General features: G+C 41.4%; 4 protein-coding genes across 5 annotated transcripts in view; 1 reads left to right on the top strand and 3 right to left on the bottom strand.

Moving 5' to 3' along the window:
• The window catches only part of LOC138023733 (uncharacterized), a 5,462-nt gene extending 977 nt beyond the window's left edge, over positions 1–4,485 (bottom strand). Inside the window, exons 1-3 of the mRNA XM_068870792.1 lie at positions 3,708–4,485; positions 2,722–3,360; positions 1–1,702 (exon numbers count right to left, since the gene is read on the bottom strand). The exon at positions 1–1,702 is cut by the window's left edge and continues 977 nt beyond it. Of these exons, the coding sequence (XP_068726893.1) occupies positions 558–1,702; positions 2,722–3,360; positions 3,708–3,972 (2,049 nt within the window). The 5' untranslated portion in view covers positions 3,973–4,485 and the 3' untranslated portion in view covers positions 1–557. The remainder of the gene's footprint in view (positions 1,703–2,721; positions 3,361–3,707) is intronic.
• The window catches only part of LOC138023725 (DNA excision repair protein ERCC-6-like 2), a 63,911-nt gene that overhangs the window by 35,600 nt on the left and 6,947 nt on the right, over positions 1–21,364 (top strand). The window contains exons 18-19 of the mRNA XM_068870764.1: positions 19,007–19,881; positions 20,830–20,924. Of these exons, the coding sequence (XP_068726865.1) occupies positions 19,007–19,881; positions 20,830–20,924 (970 nt within the window). The remainder of the gene's footprint in view (positions 1–19,006; positions 19,882–20,829; positions 20,925–21,364) is intronic.
• Positions 5,071–12,057, bottom strand: LOC138023737 (uncharacterized). Its single transcript, XM_068870796.1, has 3 exons — positions 11,616–12,057; positions 10,617–11,246; positions 5,071–9,098 (listed from the first exon to the last, which is right to left on the bottom strand). The coding sequence occupies exons 1-3, from the start codon at positions 11,878–11,880 to the stop codon at positions 7,969–7,971; spliced, it is 2,025 nt and encodes a 674-aa protein (XP_068726897.1). The 5' UTR covers positions 11,881–12,057; the 3' UTR covers positions 5,071–7,968.
• Positions 12,992–17,368, bottom strand: LOC138023729 (uncharacterized). 2 transcript variants are annotated; one of them, XM_068870789.1, is made up of 3 exons: positions 17,024–17,368; positions 15,798–16,427; positions 12,992–15,245 (listed from the first exon to the last, which is right to left on the bottom strand). In XM_068870789.1, the coding sequence occupies exons 1-3, from the start codon at positions 17,298–17,300 to the stop codon at positions 14,104–14,106; spliced, it is 2,049 nt and encodes a 682-aa protein (XP_068726890.1). In that variant the 5' UTR covers positions 17,301–17,368; the 3' UTR covers positions 12,992–14,103. The 2 variants fall into 2 exon arrangements, with proteins under 2 accessions (XP_068726890.1, XP_068726889.1); XM_068870788.1 differs by having other exon boundaries at positions 15,798–16,430; positions 17,024–17,367.

Raw genomic sequence — 21,364 nt, 5'->3', positions numbered from 1 at the left:
TCTATAGAATGGTCCTTCCTTAAGTATGAGAATTACATCACTCTGGGACATTAATCCAGACAAGTTATGAAGCTTTGCGGAAATAGATGCATGTCAAAGTGACACTTACTCTAGGACTTTCTCGAATTATTTTTTTGTTGAGGTTTAAATAATTTAAGGACGGTGCCTACTGTTGTTATTGCGCATACGTTCTGCGCATCTCCATATACTCGGATTTCCTATCGCCGATGCTTACTAATGCAGGGATATTTTTGCGCGGTTTAAAACTATGCAGATAAAGTAAATCTTCGTAAGTACTCTTGGTATCCAGAAAGAAAATTGGGGGTAACCATGCATTCTTTATAGATAATTGGAGCTTCAATTTGAGAAATAACGCCATACATTGCTTCGTATTTGAAAGCTTTTTACAAATATTGTTCATGAATTATCTTTGAAAAATGCGTAGTTACCCCCAATTTTCTTTTTGGATTTCAACAACACTTGTTAAGATCTACCTTTCCTGCATGATCACAAATCGGGGCAAAAATACCTTTGAATCTGTAGGCACCGTCCTTAACTCATGCTATACCATAGCATTTCAGTTTTCCCAGTGTGTGGTACCCTTGCTCATTTCCAGCGCCAGTATCACCAAACCTGAGCTGTTTGACAGGAAGGTATGCCTTGTCAGTCAGGAGACCGCTGTCTTCGCGCCATACATTGTCGTTCTTATCACAGTTGCAACCGTGACTGGGGTTTGCACATGAGTTAGTCATCCCGCATGCGCACTTACCACTGACTGATGCGCCACCCCAGTACGTCATCTTAACAGAATCCCGTGACACCCACCATCCGTGTGAATTTTTATTGTTGAGCAACCATGAATGATGACATTCATACTTAATAAACTGTTCACAGTGCGAAGAGACTCTGGTGAGACTCGCCATCTGCGCCAAACTCGCTCCAGTGTAACGAATGTCGCGTGAGTAACACCCTCGTGCTTCACATCCCTGGACCTGCGTTCTTGTTTCACTGTCGTGACTGATGACTGTCACACCAACTCCATACTTGTCAGCCATATCACAGTACACCGAAAAGGGTGCCCGACCTCCCGCACAATCTGGATCAATTACATAATTTCCACTTACAGTGCTGACGAACTTCTTGATCACGGAACAGGAGACTGCGCATCGTACAGTATTCACTTTAACTTTAGCGTGAATTGTTGCCAAAGCATTCGTTGCTGTACAGGTATAAGTCCCTTCGTGGGATTTCTTTATGTTTTGAAGTACCAGTGTTCCATTTGGAAGCACAATAGAGTCTACAGGAAGTGAAAGCTTGCCATCTTTTGCCCAAGTTGTTGTTGGTTTGAGGTCACTCTTGGGGACACAAGGCAGGCTTAATACAAAACCAATCACTGGAGTTACTTCTTGGGAAGGAGAAACCTCAAAGTGTAAAGGAGAGAATACCATCAGTTGAACGGTATCACTTGCCGATCCCAAAATGTTCTTCACCTCGCATATGTACACTCCACCATCCTCTCTTGTCAGGTCATACATGTGTAGCACTCCCTTCATTTCTGCGGTTCTGCCCTTTGGTAAAGTTCCCACTGATCTGAACCACGTGACTTCTGGTTGCGGCATGCCTGTCGCATTACAGGCGATAGTGACGTTTTGCTTCTCTTCGGCCATCACACGATTTGATGATAATGAGATCTTTGGGCCAACTACCGAAAAATGAAAGGAAACAACAATTTCTGCCCCTGTTGCCTCTTTCAAGGTTAAATAATCTTTTGAATTTTCAGCCAACGAACGTGGCAACAAGGGCTAATTTGTAACCAAGCAACTGGGGCACCCAACGTCAATTTTCGGAAATATCTGTTCGGAAGACAATTTGAGATCTAGAATTTTCGGAACATTTGTTGTAAAACGTCTTGCTTGCCTGCTTTTCCTAGGATTTTCGAACATCTGAAAAATGGTATAATTGCCCATTTTTAACGGATTTTTACCCTAAAAAAGTCACCTAGAATTTTCGGGAGCCTTTTTTCTGACTGAAATTTTCGAAAAGGTAAGTTTTGGTCCCTATAATTTTCGGACCACTAGACTCCGAACAGATAAAAAATTTTTAGGGGATAAAAATATGCCTATATCTACCGTTTAAATACTAAAATACGTTTAACAATGCAATGTTTCAGTGGTTTTGAACTGTATTCTCGTTGGGTGCCCCTGAAGCAAAAGAATACTAAAAGGAAGGCCATTTTGGAATAACTGAAAGTGCATAGTGTGACTTAACGGGACGGGACGGGACGGGACAGATATTAGGATAGGACTGCTTTCGGTTCCAAATTTGGTGTATAAGACCGACTGACGAATAATGATTAGGGAAGTTGATACTGTGTTTTAAGTATGCTCAGTACTTCCGGTCTTAGGATTCCTCGCTGTCCTCTACAAGAATCACGTTTTAAACTCCTGGTATTTTTGCCAAGAATTTCAAGATTTTTAAGCCGTTCAAACCACAATATATTGTGAAGTAGCATTGAAAGGTCCTTCGACGCGACCAGAGTAAAGAAATTAAAGAGGCAAGCTGACGGGTTAAACTGCCGGATTTGAATTCAAGGACATGAAATGAGTGGGATCGTAGTTTTTCCTTTTCTTTCATTAATTGCGATTTGTATTTTGAGAAAAGCAAAGGCTGTTCACCAAGGTTGTTTTAAAAACTTTTGTTCACCCAAATCCTCATACTCACACTGAACAGTTAGTTTGGCCGAAGCTCTGATCCTTCCCAGAATATTTTCAGCTTTGCAGCTGTAAATTCCATCGTCAGAAGGTCTCACATCCCTGACAATAAGAGCACCACTGGACTCTATGACATGACGTCCAACAGGAAGTAGAGAGTTGAGCTTGGACCACGTGATCGTTGGAATTGGATTACTGTCCGCTGTACATTTCAGGATCGCTGTTTGAGTTACGTTGACTGTTGTGTCTGTGGGGTGTTGTAGCAATGATGGAGCCGAAATGGACTTGCCTGGCTCACCTTTGACCCCTTTCACACCCTGCGGGCCACTCGGTCCCGCGGGACCAGGGCTTCCAGGCAATCCGAGATCTCCTTTGATTCCGGTCGGTCCTTGCGGTCCTTTCGGTCCTTTCGGTCCATGTTTACCGGGAGGTCCTTCTGGCCCGGGTTGTCCTGGGAGACCAGGTTTCCCTCGGATTCCGGGCCTTCCTCGTCTCCCGGTGCTGCCCTTTGGTCCTGAGCGACAGAGAGTTTCATCTGTAGCACAGATTTGGTTTTGCAGAACGCGAAGCTCTTCTCTGATGAGCAATTTGACTTCCGAGGCGTTTTGATGTTCGAGTGAAGCGCGCTTATGTCTGGAGTGTGAACCATCTTAATTTATGTCAAAAAGAAATAAACAGATAAATATGAAAATTATTTTAAGAAGCAAAAAGAGACTCTTGAAGAGAGGCAGGAGATGTGTGGAGCAAGTGGTTTGAGCGGTGAGCGCACGCGATATTCGCACTTGGCTTTACGTGGTAACAAAACATGTGAGAACAAACTTGATATATTCCTCATGCATTTATATCTAACATCAGACTTAAAACCCTATATCTGAGAATCATTATTGAATTTGTCAGAACAGTTTTGTCTTCATTATGCGTAATTCCTAAAGACAAAGTATTTATAGTGTAATTCAAGCCTCACAAACTTAGTCGACATGTCAAAAGAAATTTCACCTTTTGCTCGTCGAACTTCTTGTTGGTTGGCCTTTGTTATTTTCCATCTTGCGTTACTCTGTCGCAATTCTTGAAGTTCTGCCTCCACCTGACTGTACAATTTGACTGAGTGAGATATCTGTCGATCGTGTTCCTTCAATTTGATTTCCGTGTGAATAAGTGCGACACAACACAAGACAGACAACAACAATCCTGACTTGGTACACAAGCTGTCGAGCGTTTTGCTTTTGTGTGTCAGCTTCTCCTTTTTGCCCTGAAAATTCATTATGCGCGGTCGGTCTCAAACTCTCGTCTTTCTTGAGTTCAACTTCACGCTTATGAACGGATAAGACTTCTTCTCAATACTTCATTGAAAAAACAGACTTCGGTTGATAACAGTTTTGAGACGGGAAGACGCAGCAAAAGTGGTGTAGATGTTACCTCATACTCCTTATGTAATGTGAGAATATTTGGCAAGGAAATTGATAGCTTAAGAACAACAGGAAGCTTTAAGTTAAGCATTAAGTGGAAAACAAATCTCCCTATTGTCCAAGTGAAGATGAGTTCGCTTTCAGGTTTTAGTCTCTGCCGAATTCTCCTGTGTATTAAAAGCTCTTTCCCTTCCTTGTTTTCCCAGGTCACCTGTTGTTTTGTTTACTTGGCGACACTCCTCGAAATAGCACATTGTCATTTACGTAGTATGATGATTGACAAACTCGATATTCCATTCAATGGAAAAACGATCAAAGTCCTGAAGATACATCAATCTTTCTTATTTATTATATCTCTCAGATAGTACGCGCGCTGTAATTGGCTAAATTAACGGGCCGTATTCTACAGTACGGCCCGCTGTACAGCCCGCTAAATTTAAAATTTCGACAAAACATCATCTAGCGAGTTTTTCATGTCATTTCTGTTGCATAAACTTGTACTGAAAACTGTTTGAATCTTGGAAGCAACTATTTCAAACTTAACAGCCAAGAAGATTTAGTTTTTGGGATTTTGGCACGGCATTCTTTGTGGCAGTTGAACGTTCCGCTTCACTTTGACTAGTTTCCTTGCCTGCGCGCCGGTTAACCTCAGAGATATAATAAATATCCTACTAAGCTCGTTTGCTCGGTCCGTACTGTAGGTTACGCACCCTCGTTTTTTCCCGTTGATTTATGGCCCGCGCGCTTCGCGCTTGGGCCATAAATCAACGGGAAAAAACTCGGTCCGTAACTTACAGTACGGACTTCGAACTCGGTTAGTAAGAGGTATGTATGACACTTCCATTTAACATAACAAATACCTGCAAATAGCAAAGCTAGTCTTAACGGGTCCTGGGAATGCCAAGGCAATAAACTTCAGTTTTGTAAAGATTAAAAAAATATTCAAGAAGGTAGAAAGTAAATATAGAATTAATTAAACACACAAGAAAGCTTAAGATACAAATATGCTATAACTACTTTTAACTGGATGACACTTTCGACTGCCATTATTCTTTCTACGCCATCATAGACCATCAAGGTTACCCTGATTTTGAAGATTTTGGAATAACATTGATGTCATTTTTTTACAATATGCTTTGGGTGTATGGTCATGCTCCCTGAGATACTATTCCAATTCTGCAGCCAATTCTCAAAAAAGGGTTTTTCTGTTGTTCTAGCCTAGAATAGCTAGTGACTGACTTTCGTGTACAAAGCACCTGTGGTGCTGCGACGATAAGTGTCTGAAACTCGAGAATTTGACAGATTTATCGCAGTAATAAGTTTCTAGCGGTGATTGGTCAGCCGATATTTGGCTTTGGGAATATTTCAATCTGTTTGGTACCTCTTCGGCGAATTCTACTGCTGTCAGTAAAACCGTTCAGAACACACGTGGGAAATATGACGAGGGCCCCTGTGACGAGGAGCTCTCGTCAGAGTGGTGAAAAGCCGACGCTTTGACGAAAAGCTAACGCTTGAAACTGAAGGACATAGGTAAGAGAACAGAGACTCACTAGAGGCTTGGTATAGAGTAGCAAAGTATGAAATAGAGCACGAAGACAATGCATCGACCGAGGTTAGTTGGGTTGTGGAACACCGTGTTCAGCCTTAGCAATACTCGGGAAGATTTCAATTGTGGCTAAATTAAGCGAAAGTGCTTTGCTATGAGATCTTTTCACCAAAACATTCTCGAAGTCCATTTTGTAGACCCTTTAATTTAATTTGTTTTCTTGAGAAATTTAAGCTCCGAAGCGCACCTTTATCGAGGTACCATCATCCTTTTCAGTAAGAAGAGCTTTGCTATGCCTTTGTTGACAAGGCAACGAGGAAAATCTCGTGGTTCAATTTTTTGAGCACTTGACTTTATCTCGGGGATGTTAAAAGGGAACTTAGCAAAAAGGTTTTTATAGCAACAGACGGCAAATTTCTTGATGCTGGTACAGTATTCCTGGTGTTGTACTATCATAAAGATAATTTGCTCCATATTGGCTGGAAAATTACGGCACAGGAAAACAAAACCTTCACTGGTTCCAATAGGACCTTTTAAGGACGTTCGCGCCAAAATCTTCCTACGGTGAGATTTTCTTCATTTCTCGCCTAGAGTTAGGTCATAAAGTACTTACTCCAAAAATGAAAAAAAAAATGGGGGTCACCGACTTTGTTTCGGAGAAAATGGCAGTGGAAAAATGCCTTAATTTCGAGAAATCGGTCATAATAGCGAGATGTAGGCTCATCTGCTCATCCATCGAAAATCATAAAAATAAACCGTTGGAGTGAAAGTTTCCGTGCATAGGTTTTTAGGAGTGAGATTTTTAGATAATTGTATGCCACTAGGGATGTGGTAAACAGTAGAGTTCATCCTCGACGAGCGTTTTCGTAAGCTCTATCCGTTGCAACCACTACCAGAATTCGATGGCACGAGGAAAGAAAATGTTAAAAAAAGATAACTTCTTACGATGAGAATTTTTTCATTTCGTCATATTTTGTTGATAGTAAGTAAAGTGAGTGATTCATGATTAAAAAAATAGGGGTCACCGATGATCTGAACAAGTAAAATCGATGTGATTTTGCAAAGCTCTTGGAAAAGTTCGTTTGTCACGCTTTTGCGTGACCTGTCGGGCAAGGACTGGAACCCAAGAGAGGATCGATCGTTGAAGAGATGAAAGGTTTTTACCGAAAAAAAAACCTTTCTCGAGTATAGCAACGAAGTTTTAAGCAGGGGTCATCTTCATTTGGTTGGTGTTTTGTATAATATCTCTTCATTGCCGTCATGCTCATCCTCTGGAGTGTGTTTTTTTGTGAAATTCAATCGCTGATTGTTTCCACGCAGGTCTGCACTATTCAAGCGGACGAGGACGAAAATACTGCACAATTTTCACGAAACTAAAGGAAAAGAACTTTAAAAATATGCATTCACTTTGAACTTAAGTTCGTAGGGTAATAAAAACATTAAAAAGAAACAGCCCCATTAAATTTACGCAACGGTTCGTCCTCGAGTTTTCCAAACTTTCAGCCACTAGTCTACTCGATCAGCTACCTTTTCCAGAGCTTTAGCTAGCTTTTCCATCCTCCCACTCACTTCTCTTTGAAGTTTCATGATGATTCGGAAATAAACGTGCCATTTTTTTGCCGGCCTGGAATTTTTTCCTCGGCATTGTTGTCGCCATGTTATTTTAACTGATGCTTGAAAAATTTGTATGAAAGTCAAGTAGACTAGTGCACGACTGATAAAACCTCGCGAATATCAGTCGTGCAGTAGTCTACTTGACTTTCATAAATATTTTAAATCAATTTTGACTGATCACGATCTTCTCTGATCCAACGCTGTGCAAGACTTATCGTCCACGGTTTTTGCAAAGGTTTTAAAACCTCAACTTCACTAATGCTCGAAGTAATGCGTGACATATTACAGTCGCGTTACCTGCGCAGTAACGTTGCGCACAAACAATTAGCGCGAACGTCCTTAAGGTTGTTATTGATCAAATTGCTAGTCTTAACATGGTATATTAATTACTTAAATGACAGGATTGGAGTTGTAATTGCTTCACATGGTATTGCAAGGAGTGTTTTTAAATGAAATCGTGTTGGAAATGTTCGGCATAAATGCTAACCCCTTTCCACCTTATTATCGTCATTCTTTGCTTTCCTTCAGTACATCGCGCTTGCCTGTCCAACTAGAACTAATACAGCGATTTTCTATTGAGAGTTGAAAGCCTTTTAATGATTTCTTTGGTCTCGCATTACACGCCCTATCGTGCGTCTTTTCCGAATAAAAGGATGTTTTTGTTGAGGTTTAAACATCAATTTACTTCAACTTATGCTACACCATAGCATTTCAGTTTTCCCAGTGTGTGATACCCTTCCTCAACATCCCTGATATCTCCAAACCTGAGCTGTTTGACAGGAAGCTGTGCCTTGTCAGTTAGGAGACCGCTGTCTTCGCGCCATACAAAGTCGTTCTTATCACAGTTGCAACCGTCACTGGAGTCTGCACACGAGTTGGTCATCCCGCATGCGCACTTACCACTGACTGACGCGCCACCCCAGTACGTCATCTTAACAGAATCACGTGACACCCACCATCCATAATCATTCTTGAACAATCGCGAATTATAGCACTCATACTTAATAAACTGTTCACAATGCGAAGAGACTCTGGTGAGACTACCCAGCTGCGCAAGACTCGCTCCAGTGTAACGAATGTCGCGTGAGTAACACCCACCTGGATCACATCCGTCGACATGCGTTCTTGTTTCACTGTCATGACTGATGACTGTCACGCCAACTCCATTCTTGTCAGCCATATCACAATACACTGAAAACGGTGCCACACCTCCCGCACAATCTGGATCAATAACATAATTTCCACTTGTAGAGCTGACAAACTTCTTGATCGCGGAACAGGAGACTGCTCGTACAGCAAGCTTAACTTTTGCGTGAATTGTTGCCAAAGCATTCGTTGCTGTACAGGTATAAGTCCCTTCGTGGGATTTCTTTATGTTTTGAATTACCAGTGTTCCGTTAGGAAGTACGTTGGAATCTATAGGAAGTGAAGATTTGCCATCTTTTGCCCAAGTTGTTGTAGTTCTGAAGTTACTCTTGGGGACACAAGGCAGGCTTAATGCACAACCGATCACCGGAGTTACATGTTGGGAGGGAGAAACCTCAAACGTTAATGGTGAGAACACCACCAGTTGAACGGTATCACTTGCCGATCCCAAAATGTTCTTCGCCTGGCATATATACACTCCGCCATCCTTTTTTGTCAGTTTATATATATTCAGCACTCCGTTCGTTACTACGTTTCTGTGCTTAGGCAAATTTCTTACTGCTCTGGACCAAGTGACTCTTGGCTGCGGGAGGCCAGTCGCATTACAGGCGATAGTGATATTTTGCTTCTCTTCGGCCATCACACGATTTGATGACAATGAAATCTTTGGGCCAACTACCAAGAAATCAAAGAAAACAACAAGACATATTTTTTCCCTTTATACACCGTATTTAAAAATGGCCACCATTTTAGTATTGTTGTGTTTGCTTGCAAATTAGTCCTTGTGGTCTCGTTCAAGGTTAAATGATCTTTTGAATTTTCAGCTTGCATGAGAACGAGGCATCAAGGGCTAATTTCCAAGCAAACAAAAGAATACTAAAATGACCACCATTTTGGGATAAAGTGTATAGTGTGACTTAAAGACCCATTTGAACCCCATGAAACACGGCAAACGGGACATATATTAGGATAGGACCGCTTTCGGTTCCAAATTTGGTTTAAGACCGACTGACGAATAATGATTAGGGAAGGTGATATTGTGTTTTAAGTATGCTCAGTACTTCTGGTCTTAGGGAACTGATGCCTTTCGATTTGCCGTATAGTTTTAGGATTCCACGCTGTCCTCTACAAGATTAGAATCACATTTTAAATCCCAGTTATTTTTTCCAAGAATTGCAAGATTGTTAAGAGATCCGTTTTCACAATAAGCCCCTTTGACGCAACCAGGCTAAAGAAAGAGCTATGCTTATGGATTAGACTGCCAGAGCTGAATTCGAGGACCGCGCACCGGTGGCTCAGTTGGTTGAGCACCGGGCTGTCACGCGTGAGGTCGTGAGTTCAACTCCGGCCGGACCAACACTCGGGGTCTTTAAATAACTGAGGAGAAAGTGCTGCCTTTGTAATTACATCTGCAAATGGTTAGACTCTCTAGTCTTCTCGGATAAGGACGATAAGCCGGAGGTCCCGTCTCACAACCCTTCACTGTTCATAATCCTGTGGGACGTAAAGGAACCCGCACACTTGTCGAAAGAGTAGGGCATGTAGTTCCCGGTGTTGTGGTCTGTCTTCTATGGTGTATCATGGTTGGGAGGGTAAATGCTCGGAGATATTAGCTACACCAAGCTACTCTAAAAATCCGAGGGTAAATAAAGATATATGATATGATCAAATGAGTGGGATTGTAGTTTTTCCTTTCCTGTCATTAATCGCAGTTTGTGTTTTGAAAAAAGCAAAAGCTGTCCACTAAGGTTGTTTAAACTCTAGTTCACCCAAAGTACAAAACAGGAGTCTGGACATCATTGGTGCTGCTAGATCAACCCTATCATCATTAGATGAAAGACGATCACAGTACACGAAAAGAGAACTTGAAAGAACATTGAGCACTGCTGAACACCCTAATCAAGTATTTATTAGTACACATGTAAAGAGGAACTATAGCCTTAGATCAAATCAAGAAATTAATGTAAAAATACCAAGATCAGGCACTAAAAGACATACGAACTCATTTATACCTAGAGCAACAAGACTAATTCAGAGATAATCATAGTTAAACCTATTGAGTGTACATTTAAAACCGCTTAATTCATGCGTTTTGATATATGGTTATTTTACATGTAAATCTACAGTATATTTTTCCAAAGTTCGATAAGGAAATTTATTATTAGTAGTATTATTACCAATCCTCATACTTACTCTGAACAGTTAGTTTGGCCGAAGCTTTGATCCTCCCCAGAATATTTTCAGCTTTGCAGCTGTAAATTCCGTCGTCACCAGGTCTCACATCCCTGACAATAAGAGCACCACTGGACTCTATGACATGACGTCCAAGAGGAAGTTGTGAGTTGAGCTTGGACCACGTGATCTTTGGAATTGGATTGCTGTCCGCTGTGCATTTCAGGATTGCTGTTTGAGTTACGTTGACTGTTGTGTCTTCGGGGCGCTGTAGCAATGATGGAGCCGATGTGGACTTGCCTGGTTCACCTTTCACCCCTTTCAAACCCCGCGGGCCACTCGGTCCCGCGGGACCAGGGCTACCAGGCAATCCGAGATCTCCTTTGATCCCGGTCGGTCCTTGCGGTCCTTTCGGTCCATGTTTACCGGGAGGTCCTTCTGGCCCGGGTTGTCCTGGGAGACCCGGTTTCCCTCGGATTCCGGGCCTTCCGCGTCTCCCTATGTTGCCCTTTGGTCCTGAGCGGCAGAGAGTTTCATCTGTAGCACAGATTTGGTTTTGCAGAATGCGAAGCTCTTGTCTGATGAGCAATTTGACTTCCGAGGCGTTTTGATGTTCGAGTGAAGCCCGCTTATTTCTGGAGTGTGAACCATCTTAATTTATGTCAAAAGAAATAAACAGATAAATATGAAAATTATTTTCAGAAGCAAAAAAGAGACTCGTAAAGAGAGGTCGGAGATCTGTGGAGCAATTTGTGGTGGTTTGAGCGGTGAGCGCACACGATATTCGCACTTGGCTTTACGTGGTAACAAAACATGTGAAAACAAACTTCGTATAGTCCTCATGCATTTATATCTAATATCAGACTTAAAACCCTATATATGAGAATCAGTATTGTATTTGTCCGAAAGGTTTTGGCTACATTATGCGTAATTCCTAAAGACAAGGACAGTCAACGTTTCATTATTTATAGTGTAATTCAAACCTCAAAAACTTAGTCGACATGTCAAAAGAAACTTCACCTTTTGCTCGCCGAACGTCTTGTTGGTTGGCCTTTGTTATTTTCCATCGTGCGTTATTCTGTCGCAATTCTTGAAGTTCCGCCTCCACCTGACTGTACAATTTGACTGAGTGAGATATCTGTCGATCGTGTTCCTTCAATTTGATTTCCGTGTGAATAAGTGCGACACAACACAAGACAGACAACAACAATCCTGACTTGGTACACAAGCTGTCGAGCGTTTTGCTTTTGTTTGTCAGCTTCTCCTTTTTGCCCTGAAAATTCATTATGCGCGGTCGGTCTCAAACTCTCGTCTTTCTTGAGTTCAACTTCACGCGCATGAAACGGATAAGACTTCTTCTTAATACTTCATGAAAAAACAGACTTCGGTTGATAACAGTTTTGAGACGGGAAGACGCAGCAAAAGTGGTGTAGATGTTACCTCATACTCCTTATGTAATGTGAGAATATTTGGCAAGGAAGTTGATAGCTTAAGAACAACAGGAAGCTTTAAGTCTAAAGTCTGAGGTCAAATGTGTTGTATAAAAATTGTTTAATTGGAACAAGTCTCCCTCAGTTACAGGAATTATTCTCCTACTGAAGATGAGTTCGCTTTCAAGTTTTTCTCTGGACCAAGTTCTCTTTCGTGGTGAAAGCTCCTTCCGAAGTGTTTTGCCATGCAAAACACGAACCCGGGGGAGGGGATGCTCGTCGTGTGGCTTAGGGTGTATATTTCGGATTTTGGTCTCACTTAGTATGGTGAAGATTCAAGAAATATATTGAAGAAGTTAGAAAGTAAATGTAGAATCATTTGAACACACAACTAATTATAAGATGCAAAGTATGCTAGAAATTACTTTTAACTGGATGACACTTTCTAATGCCATTAATTATTCTTTCTGCGTCAACATAATTATCCTGATCGTGAAGATTTTAGTTAGAATAACATTGTTGTGATCTTTTTGCGTCTGCGTTGCTTGCCAACGTAAACGCCACGTTACTGAAAGATTTCTGACTGGCTGGTTGACTGTCTGGCGAGAGAAAGCTTTTCATTCGAAAGCGAACGCGGGTAACATACATCATTCTGCAAATTTTTTCCAGTCTTCGACGGGTAAAATGAACTTTGTTCCCTTTTTTTAGAAAGGGAAAAAAAGGGGGGGGGGGTGGTGATAAGGGGGGGTCTATCCAAGACTGTGTAAAGCCTTAACAATACTCACGAAGGTTTCAATTTTATGTGTATAAATTAAGCAAAAAGGCTTTGCTACGACATTTGTTCACGAGACAAATCTCGAAGTCTAATTTGTAGAGTTCTTTATCTGATTTGTTGGATGTTGTTTTTGCTCCGAAGCTCACCTTTATCGAGACCATCATCTTTTTCAGACAGTTACATCAGTAAAAAGAGCTTTGCTATGCCTTTGTTGACACTTAGCATTAACACCTGACTTGATTTCGTGGATGCTAAGAGGGAACTCAGAAAAAAGTTTTTATAGGAACAGACGGCAATTTCAAGGTCCTCTTAAGGTTACTATTGATAAAATCTCTGGTCTTTACATTCAGAAGCACGTGACCTTGAAGCATGTAACTTGCAACTCTTTTCGTTGGAACAAAGCTGGGGATTTTAGGACACCAACTTTATGCCCAAATATGGACAAAAATAAAATCGTAGCTGCACACGGGGGAAAATGCACGAGCTACGTTACATCCAAAAACTCAAAAAAATCCCACCTCTGAACCAGAGTTAAACACTTCTAGGTCATGAGCTTCCGTTACATGGTTACCTAGATATGTTACATAGTGGTTACTTAAGTGGTTACATAGTGGTTACTTAAATGATGGGATTGGAGTTGTAGTTGCTTCACCTGATATTGCGAGGAGTGAAATCATGTTGGGAAATTTCTGCATAAATGCTAACCCTTTCCACCTTATTCTCGTCGTTCTTTGCCTTGCTTCAGTACATTGCGCTTGCCGCTGTCCAATTAGAAGTATAATCATAACCATTAGAATTTTCTCAAATTTGATTTGTGCAATTAACTGCTTTATTTTTCACTAATTATTGTGTAGGGTGGGAATCGGACAGTTGCCTGTAATCGGACACCAGTAATGAATCGGACAGTTACATCAGCCAATCATATTAAGTGCACTCACCTTAATCCACCAATCACAGAATTTATCACACTAACCATAGCAACAACCACTTACCCTACTAAACCGGGTTTTCTAAAATGGACGAATTTGTAACATTACGCAGTGAAAAAAGGGATGCATTTGTTTTCACGGAAATTGTAATGGTTATGGTTAATTTGGTCTGTAATCATACTGGTGATTAAACAAATCGGACTCCCGTTACGCGGTCGCCCGATTTTCTTAATCACTCGTATGATTACAGACCGAATTGGACTCCACTCAGTCCTGTTGAATGATTTCTTTGGTCTCGCATTACCCGCCTAATCCTTCGTTTTTTCCTAAGAAGGATGTTTTTTGTTGAAGTTTAAATATCAATTTACTTGAACTTATGCTATACCATAGCATTTCAGTTTTCCCAGTGTGTAGTACCCTTCCTCACTTGTGCTGACATCTCCAAACCTGAGCTGTTTGACAGGAAGTTGTGTCTTGTTAGTCAGGACACCGCTGTCTTCGCGCCATACATTGTCGTTCTTGTCGCAGTTGCAACCGTAACTGGGGTCTGCACATGTGTTGGTCATCCCGCATGCGCACTTACCACTCACTGAAGCGCCACCCCAGTACGTCATCTTCACAGAATCACGTGACACCCACCATCCGTGTTGGTTGTCGTTGTGAAGCAAAACAGAATTGAAGCATTCATACTTAATAAACTGTTCACACTGTGAAGAGACTCTTGTGAGAATCTCCATCTGCGCAAGACTCGCTCCATTGTAACGAATATCGCGTGAGTAACACCCTTGTGCTTCACATCCCTGGACTCGGGTTCTTCCTTCACTGTCGTGACTGATGACTGTCACGCCAACTCCATTCTTGTCAACCATATCACAATACACTAAAAATGGTGCCTGACCTTCCGCACCATCTGGATCAATGACGTAATTTCCACTTGCACTGCTCACGAACTTCTTGATTTCAAAACAGGATACTGGCTGTTGTACAGAATTAACTTTTACTTTAGCGTGAATTGTTGCCAAAGCGTTCGTTGCTGTGCAGGTGTAAGTCCCTTTGTGGGATTTCTGTATATTTTGAAGTACCAGTGTTCCATTTGGAAGCACAGTAGAGTCTACAGGAAGTGAGAGCTTGCCATCTTTTGCCCAAGTTGTTGTAGGTTTAAGGTCACTCTTAGGGACACAAGGCAGTCTTAATACAGAACCAATCACTGGAGTTACTTCTTGGGAAGGAGAAACTTCAAAGTGTAAAGGAGAGAATACCATCAGTTGAACGGTATCACTTGCCGATCCCAAAATATTCTTTACCTGGCATATATACACACCACCATCCTTTTTTGTCAGTTGATGTATAGTCATTACTCCGTTCGTTACTGCTGTTCTGTCCTGAGGCAAATTTCCTACTGCTCTGGACCAAGTGACTCTTGGCTGCGGGAGACCAGACGCATTACAGGCGATAGTGATATTTTGCTTCTCTTCAGCCATCAAACGAGTTGATGATAATGAAATCTTTGGGCCAACTACCAAGTAATCAAAGAAAACAACAAGACTTGAATTTCTTTCCATAACATCGTGGCTTTTGACGCATTTGAACCCCATGTAAACACTGGAAACTCGATGGTTATTAGAAGAGGACCGCTTTAGGTTCCAGTTTGCTATATAACCGACAACAAATAATGATTATGAATTCAAAGCTAAGAGTTTGGTTAAAGTATGCTCAGTACTGCTGGTCTTTGGGAACTGATGCCTTTCGATTTGCCGTATGCTGTCCTCTACAACGATCTCGTTTTGGAACCGAGGCAGTTACGAAAGGATCTTTAGATTGACAATACATTCGTTCCAACAACAGTATTATCGATTAGTATTGGAAGCTCCTTGGACGCAAGCAGACTCGGGAAAGAGACGTGCTTACTTAATGATTCGGAGTACTGTAGTTGAAAACGGGGACATGGAATGAGTGGGATCGTAGTTTTTTTCTTTTCTGTCATTCATTGCGATTTGTTACTTTGAGAAAAGCAAATGCTGTCTAATAAGGTTTATAAACTCTTGTTCACCCAAATCCTCGTACTTACACTGAACAGTTAGTTTAGCCGAAGCTCTGATCCTCCCCAGAATATTTTCAGCTTTGCAGCTGTAAATTCCGTCGTCACCAGGTCTCACATCCCTGACAATAAGAGCACCACTGGACTCTATGACATGACGTCCAACAGGAAGTTGTGAGTTCAGCTTGTACCACGTGATCTTTGGAATTGGATTACTGTCCGCCGTGCATTTCAGGATCGCTGTTTGAGTTACGTTGACTGTTGTGTCTGTGGGGCGCTGTAGCAATGATGGAGCCGAGATGGACTTGCCTGGTTCACCTTTCACCCCTTTCAAACCCCGCGGGCCACTCAGTCCCGCGGGACCAGGGCTACCAGGAAATCCGAGATCTCCTTTGATCCCGATCGGTCCTTGCAATCCTTTCGGTCCATGTTTACCGGGAGGTCCTTCTGGCCCGGGTTGTCCTGGGAGACCCGGTTTCCCTCGGATTCCGGGCCTTCCGCGTCTCCCTATGTTGCCCTTTGGTCCTGAGCGGCAGAGAGTTTCATCTGTAGCACAGATATGGTTTTTCAGAACGCGAAGCTCTTCTGTGATGAGCAATTTGATTTCCGAGGCGTCTTGATTTTCGAGTGAAGCGCGTTTATGCCTTGGGTATGAACCATCTTCTAATTTATGTCAAAAAGGAACAGAGAAATATGAAAATTAGTTTAAGAAGCAAAAAGCTTACACTCTTGAAGAGATGTAGGAGACGTGTGGAGCAGTTTGTGCTGGCATGAGCCGTCCTCGGCTCAAAAACGTCGCAAAGGAGTTTAGCATTTGACGTTTTTGAACCGCGGACGGCAGCCGGAAGTGAGCTGTTTTCCCTTTTAACTTGTCTTCTTACTACCACTTTTATATTGTTAAGTATCTTTGCTCCATTAGAGATGATTAGGTAAAAATCTGGGAAACACTACTGTCCTGGCGTGCGAAATGTTTATTTCCGGTTACCGTCTGCGGCTCAAAAACGTCGCGTGCTTAATTAAACTCTCTAATATTCGCTCCCACTTACGTGGGAACCAAACACGTCAGAACAAATTTGATATAATCCTCATGCATTTACTTAAAACCATATATCTGAGAATCATATCGGTCAGGATATAGTTTTGTCTTCACTGACTATGTGTAATTCATTAAGACAACGCTAGCGTGCAAACATTTCTCCGGGCATATGGTAAATCAAACATCAAAAACTTTGTCGAAACGCCAAAAGCAAGTTCACCTTTTGCTCGCCGAACTTTTTGTTGGTTGGCCTTTGTTATTTTCCATCGTGCGTTATTCTGTCGCAATTCTTGAAGTTCTGCCTCCACCTCATTGTAAAATTTGACTGAGTGAGATATCTGTCGATCGTGTTCTTTCATTTTGATTTCGGTGTGAATAAGAGCGATACAACACAAGACAGACAACAATAATCCTGACTTGGAACACAAGCTGTCGAGCGTTTTGCTTTTGTCGCCGTATTTGTGTGTCAGCTTCTCCTTTTTGCCCTGAAAATTCATTATGTGCGGCTGGTCTCACAGTCTCGTCTTTATCGAGTTCAACTTCACGCGTATGAAACGGATAAGACTTCTTCTCAATACTTCATTGAAAAAAGAGACTTCGGTTGATAACAGTTTTGAGACGGGAAGACGCAGCAAAAAGGTTGTAAAAGTTACCTCACACCGCTTAAGTAATGTGAGAATATTCGGCAAGGAAGTTGAGAGCTGAAGAGCAACAGGAAGCTATAACTTATAATAAGTTTTAAGTCTGAGGCACAGAGTGTGGAAAGCGCGGGGTATGTGGAAGAAGAGTAAAAAGAGTAAAAAGAGTATTAAATGTACCGCATTTTAGAAAACTGTATTAGGTTATGCGTCTCCCTCTCTGAATAAAAGCTATTATTATTATTATCATTATTATTATTATTGTTGTTATTATTATTAGTGTTATTGTTGTTATTATTATTATTATTATTATTATTATTATTATTATTATTATTATATATGACTCTACATTTTCCACACCCCGCATTCTCCATCCAGCCAATATTTTGTACAAAATTGGTCGTGCGGATGCCATGCAAGGGAAGGACCTTCAGTACTGTGAAGATTCAATAAGTATACAAGAAGTTAGATAGTAAATATAGAATTAATTGAACACAAAGTATTAGATGCAAAATAGGCTAGAAATTAATACTTTTGACTAGATGACACTTTCGACTTTCATTAATTATTCTTTCTACGTCAACATAGTGACCCTGATCTTGAAAATTGTTGTTGGAATTTAACATTGTTGTGATCTTTTTTTCACAATATGCTTTGGGTGTATGATTATGTTTCCTGGGATGCCATTCCAAATTCTGCATCCAATTCTTAAAATAGAGTTTTCGTTAGAAATAAAACGCACACAGCGGAAATGAACATAGTGAACGAAATTGCCATTATAAAACATGAAATGGGACAATTTTGAGATTTTAGCGAATTGAAGGTCTGACCTTCATTGTAAAATAATAGAAACTTTATTGATTCAGAACTGAAATCCAACATTGAAAGTAAACGTTGGCACTGAAAAACTGTCTCTACTGACTCCCATATAATAATATTAAGCTATGACTGTAACTTGTTACTTCTACTATAAGCTGCAATTGTAGTTACCAGTGCTTCTCTTTTATCTTTTAGCCTTTTTAAAAATTGATCTTAACCGTCATTTTTTCACTATTTGTTCACTATGTTCATTTCCGCCGTGTGCGTTTTATCTACTGCAGTTGAAATGGCCGAAAAACACAAATATTTGTAGAGTTTTTGTTGTTTTCCCCTGAAATGGTAATGACGTTAGAAATTCCAAAGAACCTGTGTTGCTTGAAGTAATATCAACTGCCTTTCGGGATGTCACGCAACGCACCCTAAAGCAGTAGTGTGCTGTGATTGGTCCGCTGATTTGGCTTTGAGAATATTTCGGTCTGTTCGTCATCTCTTCGGTGAATCTACGTCCAAAATGACCAGGGCCCCTGTGATAAGGAGCTCTCGTCAGGGTGATGTTGAAGGCCTTCCCAGTCCTCTGTGACGAAAAGCTTAAGCTCGCAACTTCAGCCTTTAAATCTCCCCACGTTTGTCAATTTACGCCCTTCAACTGAGTTAATTATACCAAATACTTATGTTATCCTAGTATAGTTTACGTAGCAGTTTATTATCGGGTAAGAATGTTTCATCTTTTCCAAATGTTCTTTTAGACAATCACAGACGATGGCGCAAACCAGGAAGAGGATAAAGACCCGTATAATCTGGAAGAAATTGCGTCTCAATTTATTGAGGATGACGAATTGCCTTCTTCAGATCTCAACAACATCGTTGATCAGCCGGGAAATGTGCTGAGTAACACAGCTGGTTATCAGACGAAAAGTCAAGACAATGATTATTATGATAACAATTCAAGCACTGTTGACAACAAAGCAGCTTGCGGTGGTGTTGAGGGCCTCCTCAGACAGGAAATACCTGGATTGGGAAACAACTCCAAAAACGTTGCCTCAAAATTGATGGAATTCTCGAATGATTTTTCGAGAAACAAACTGTTATCCTTAGAAGATTTCTTCAGCTCCGAGGATGATGTTATTGAGCCAAAACATTTTGTGAACAACCCTAACCAAACAAAGGATGTTGAGAAGTTGTTGTGCACAGGAACGGGAGATCCCGCAAGCGTGATCCCGCTAACTGCAGGAAGAGGGTCAAGTTCTTTCATTTGCGGAAATGAGAACATTGGACTCAAGAGTGGGAAAACTCGCGAGTTTACGAAAGTCAAGGAAAAAGTTAGAACTTATAAAAGGAAGACCGGGGAGAAACGATTAGACCTTATTCCATCCACATCTACTTTGAATCAGGAGCAAATCTTAGGGACGGGCAAATCAAGAATACTCGAGGAATCTTACAAAGTTAAAGAAAATTTGGTAAGGAGCGAGAACAATCTATTAGAAGTATCCTCATCAAGCGAAAATGAGGATTCTGACGAAGGCTTGTTTTTCCGACCAAGAGAAAGAAGAAAAAGAAAAGCAAAGACTGTGGCTGGAGAAACAAGCAAAATTTTAAAAGAGGGACGGACGCGCTTTCGAAGGTGAGAAAATGCTTGGAGATGATTTGGTCTTTTCTTTTTCGCAGAATCTGCAACAGGTGGCATGGCATGAAACCCTAACCGTGCCTTAAAAAGGGTGGCTCAGCGGTTTAAGAGTGCTGGAAAGCCATCCTGAACAGGCCAAGATAAAACTCCATAGACAGTTTAAAGATTCTCTGGAGCGAGTTCAGACTGATTACTTTCACAATAGGAAAATTGCACGTGGCTCTAAGTGCCCTCCAGAGAATCTCTAGAGTTTCGTATTAGCCGGTTGATCACTTTGCAGCACTAAAAATTCGGGTTTCACCGAGCTTTTGAGACATAAGCATTTAAAGACAAAATACGGTATAGGTTGTTTTTCGATGGCTTTCCTGTTGACACGGTGATCTGTTACGTCAGGATACTGAGCTTGCATCTTGTTAGCAATAATTGGTGTTTCATATAGTACCATAACTATGCCGTTGAGTGATACAGTCTTGAAGGGTGAATTCTTCCAATCCATTGCTTTTAAAGGCTTATTTGATTGGGGCTAAATAGCAACGTACTTTGGTTATCTCGGCCGATCGACCTTAGTCAGTGTTCCGATTGGAAGAATAGTCCTGTTATCTTTTTTAGGTCAAAATGCATCCACTTGCAAGTGACCCTATTCAAACCGCTACTCGTACTGAGTGTGTCGCTTGCTCACAATTCACTTTTGTAATTTGCTTTCGGTACCTACAGTTGAAGTTCCTCAAATTTGTTTTGAGTTGTGAATGTTTTTCAGGCTTGCTTTTCACAAGAGGCCATTTTCGAATTCTCACGGCTGGACTGGATCTAGCATGAAATGGAGGCTAATGCGGGCAAATCTTTTCAAATGCAAATTACTTTGCCCGCATTAGCCTCCATTTCATGCTAGATCCAGTCCTACCGTTAGAATACGAAAGTGGCCTATATTATTTTATGCTTGGCTAGGTTCCCAGGCAAGCATGCTCCAGACATTACTGTAAATGGGAAAAGTGTGGCAGCAAAGCAATCTAAAAGTACCAATACGGTTGAGCAAATCTTAGGTAAGTGGTAAAAGTTGGATTTGAATGTCTTCGAATCAGCGCTGCTTGAGATAGTAATGCTCTTGCTAACTAGTGTCGGGCATGCGTGTTGGGTGCTGACAGTTTGCCACATTCAAACGTTTCGGTCATGGTGATGTTTAGTCTGGAAGCGATATAGAACATCAACTTGGGTGGTCGGGAACGGCACCATAGCATTTGCGAGGGGGTGGGGGGGGGGAGGAGTGGGTGAGTCGCACACTAGCTCACATGGCCTAGGCTTATCCCGGTTTCAAGTAGCGTGAAGCGACTGAGAGCATTGCTATTTCTCCTCCCTCCCTGGACGGAATGCCAGGTCATCGCCGGGTGTTGGGTGCTTACAGTTTGTCTGTTACATTCGAACAGTTTTGTCATGGTGATGTTTAGTCTGGAAGAGAATATAAAACGTCAGCTTGGATGATCGG

The sequence above is a fragment of the Montipora capricornis genome, chromosome 11 (assembly GCF_036669925.1).
Source record: "Montipora capricornis isolate CH-2021 chromosome 11, ASM3666992v2, whole genome shotgun sequence".
Lineage (NCBI taxonomy): Eukaryota > Metazoa > Cnidaria > Anthozoa > Scleractinia > Acroporidae > Montipora > Montipora capricornis.
Note: the sequence above shows the minus strand (reverse complement) of the source record. Positions and strands in the feature narration are given on the sequence as shown.

What these genes read in the sequence shown, in the direction of transcription:
- LOC138023737 (XM_068870796.1), bottom strand. Translation starts at nt 11,880, where the DNA reads ATGAATTTTCAGGGCAAAAAGGAGAAGCTGACAAACAAAAGCAAAACG. An exon ending in AGACGTTCGGCGAGCAAAAG is followed by an intron (nt 11,247 to 11,615) that starts GTGAAGTTTCTT and finishes ACATAAATTAAG; the next exon opens with ATGGTTCACACTCCAGAAAT. An exon ending in GGCCAAACTAACTGTTCAGA is followed by an intron (nt 9,099 to 10,616) that starts GTAAGTATGAGG and finishes ATTTCTTGGTAG; the next exon opens with TTGGCCCAAAGATTTCATTG.
- LOC138023729 (XM_068870788.1), bottom strand. Translation starts at nt 17,300, where the DNA reads ATGAATTTTCAGGGCAAAAAGGAGAAGCTGACACACAAATACGGCGAC. An exon ending in AAAAGTTCGGCGAGCAAAAG is followed by an intron (nt 16,431 to 17,023) that starts GTGAACTTGCTT and finishes GACATAAATTAG; the next exon opens with AAGATGGTTCATACCCAAGG. An exon ending in GGCTAAACTAACTGTTCAGT is followed by an intron (nt 15,246 to 15,797) that starts GTAAGTACGAGG and finishes ATTACTTGGTAG; the next exon opens with TTGGCCCAAAGATTTCATTA.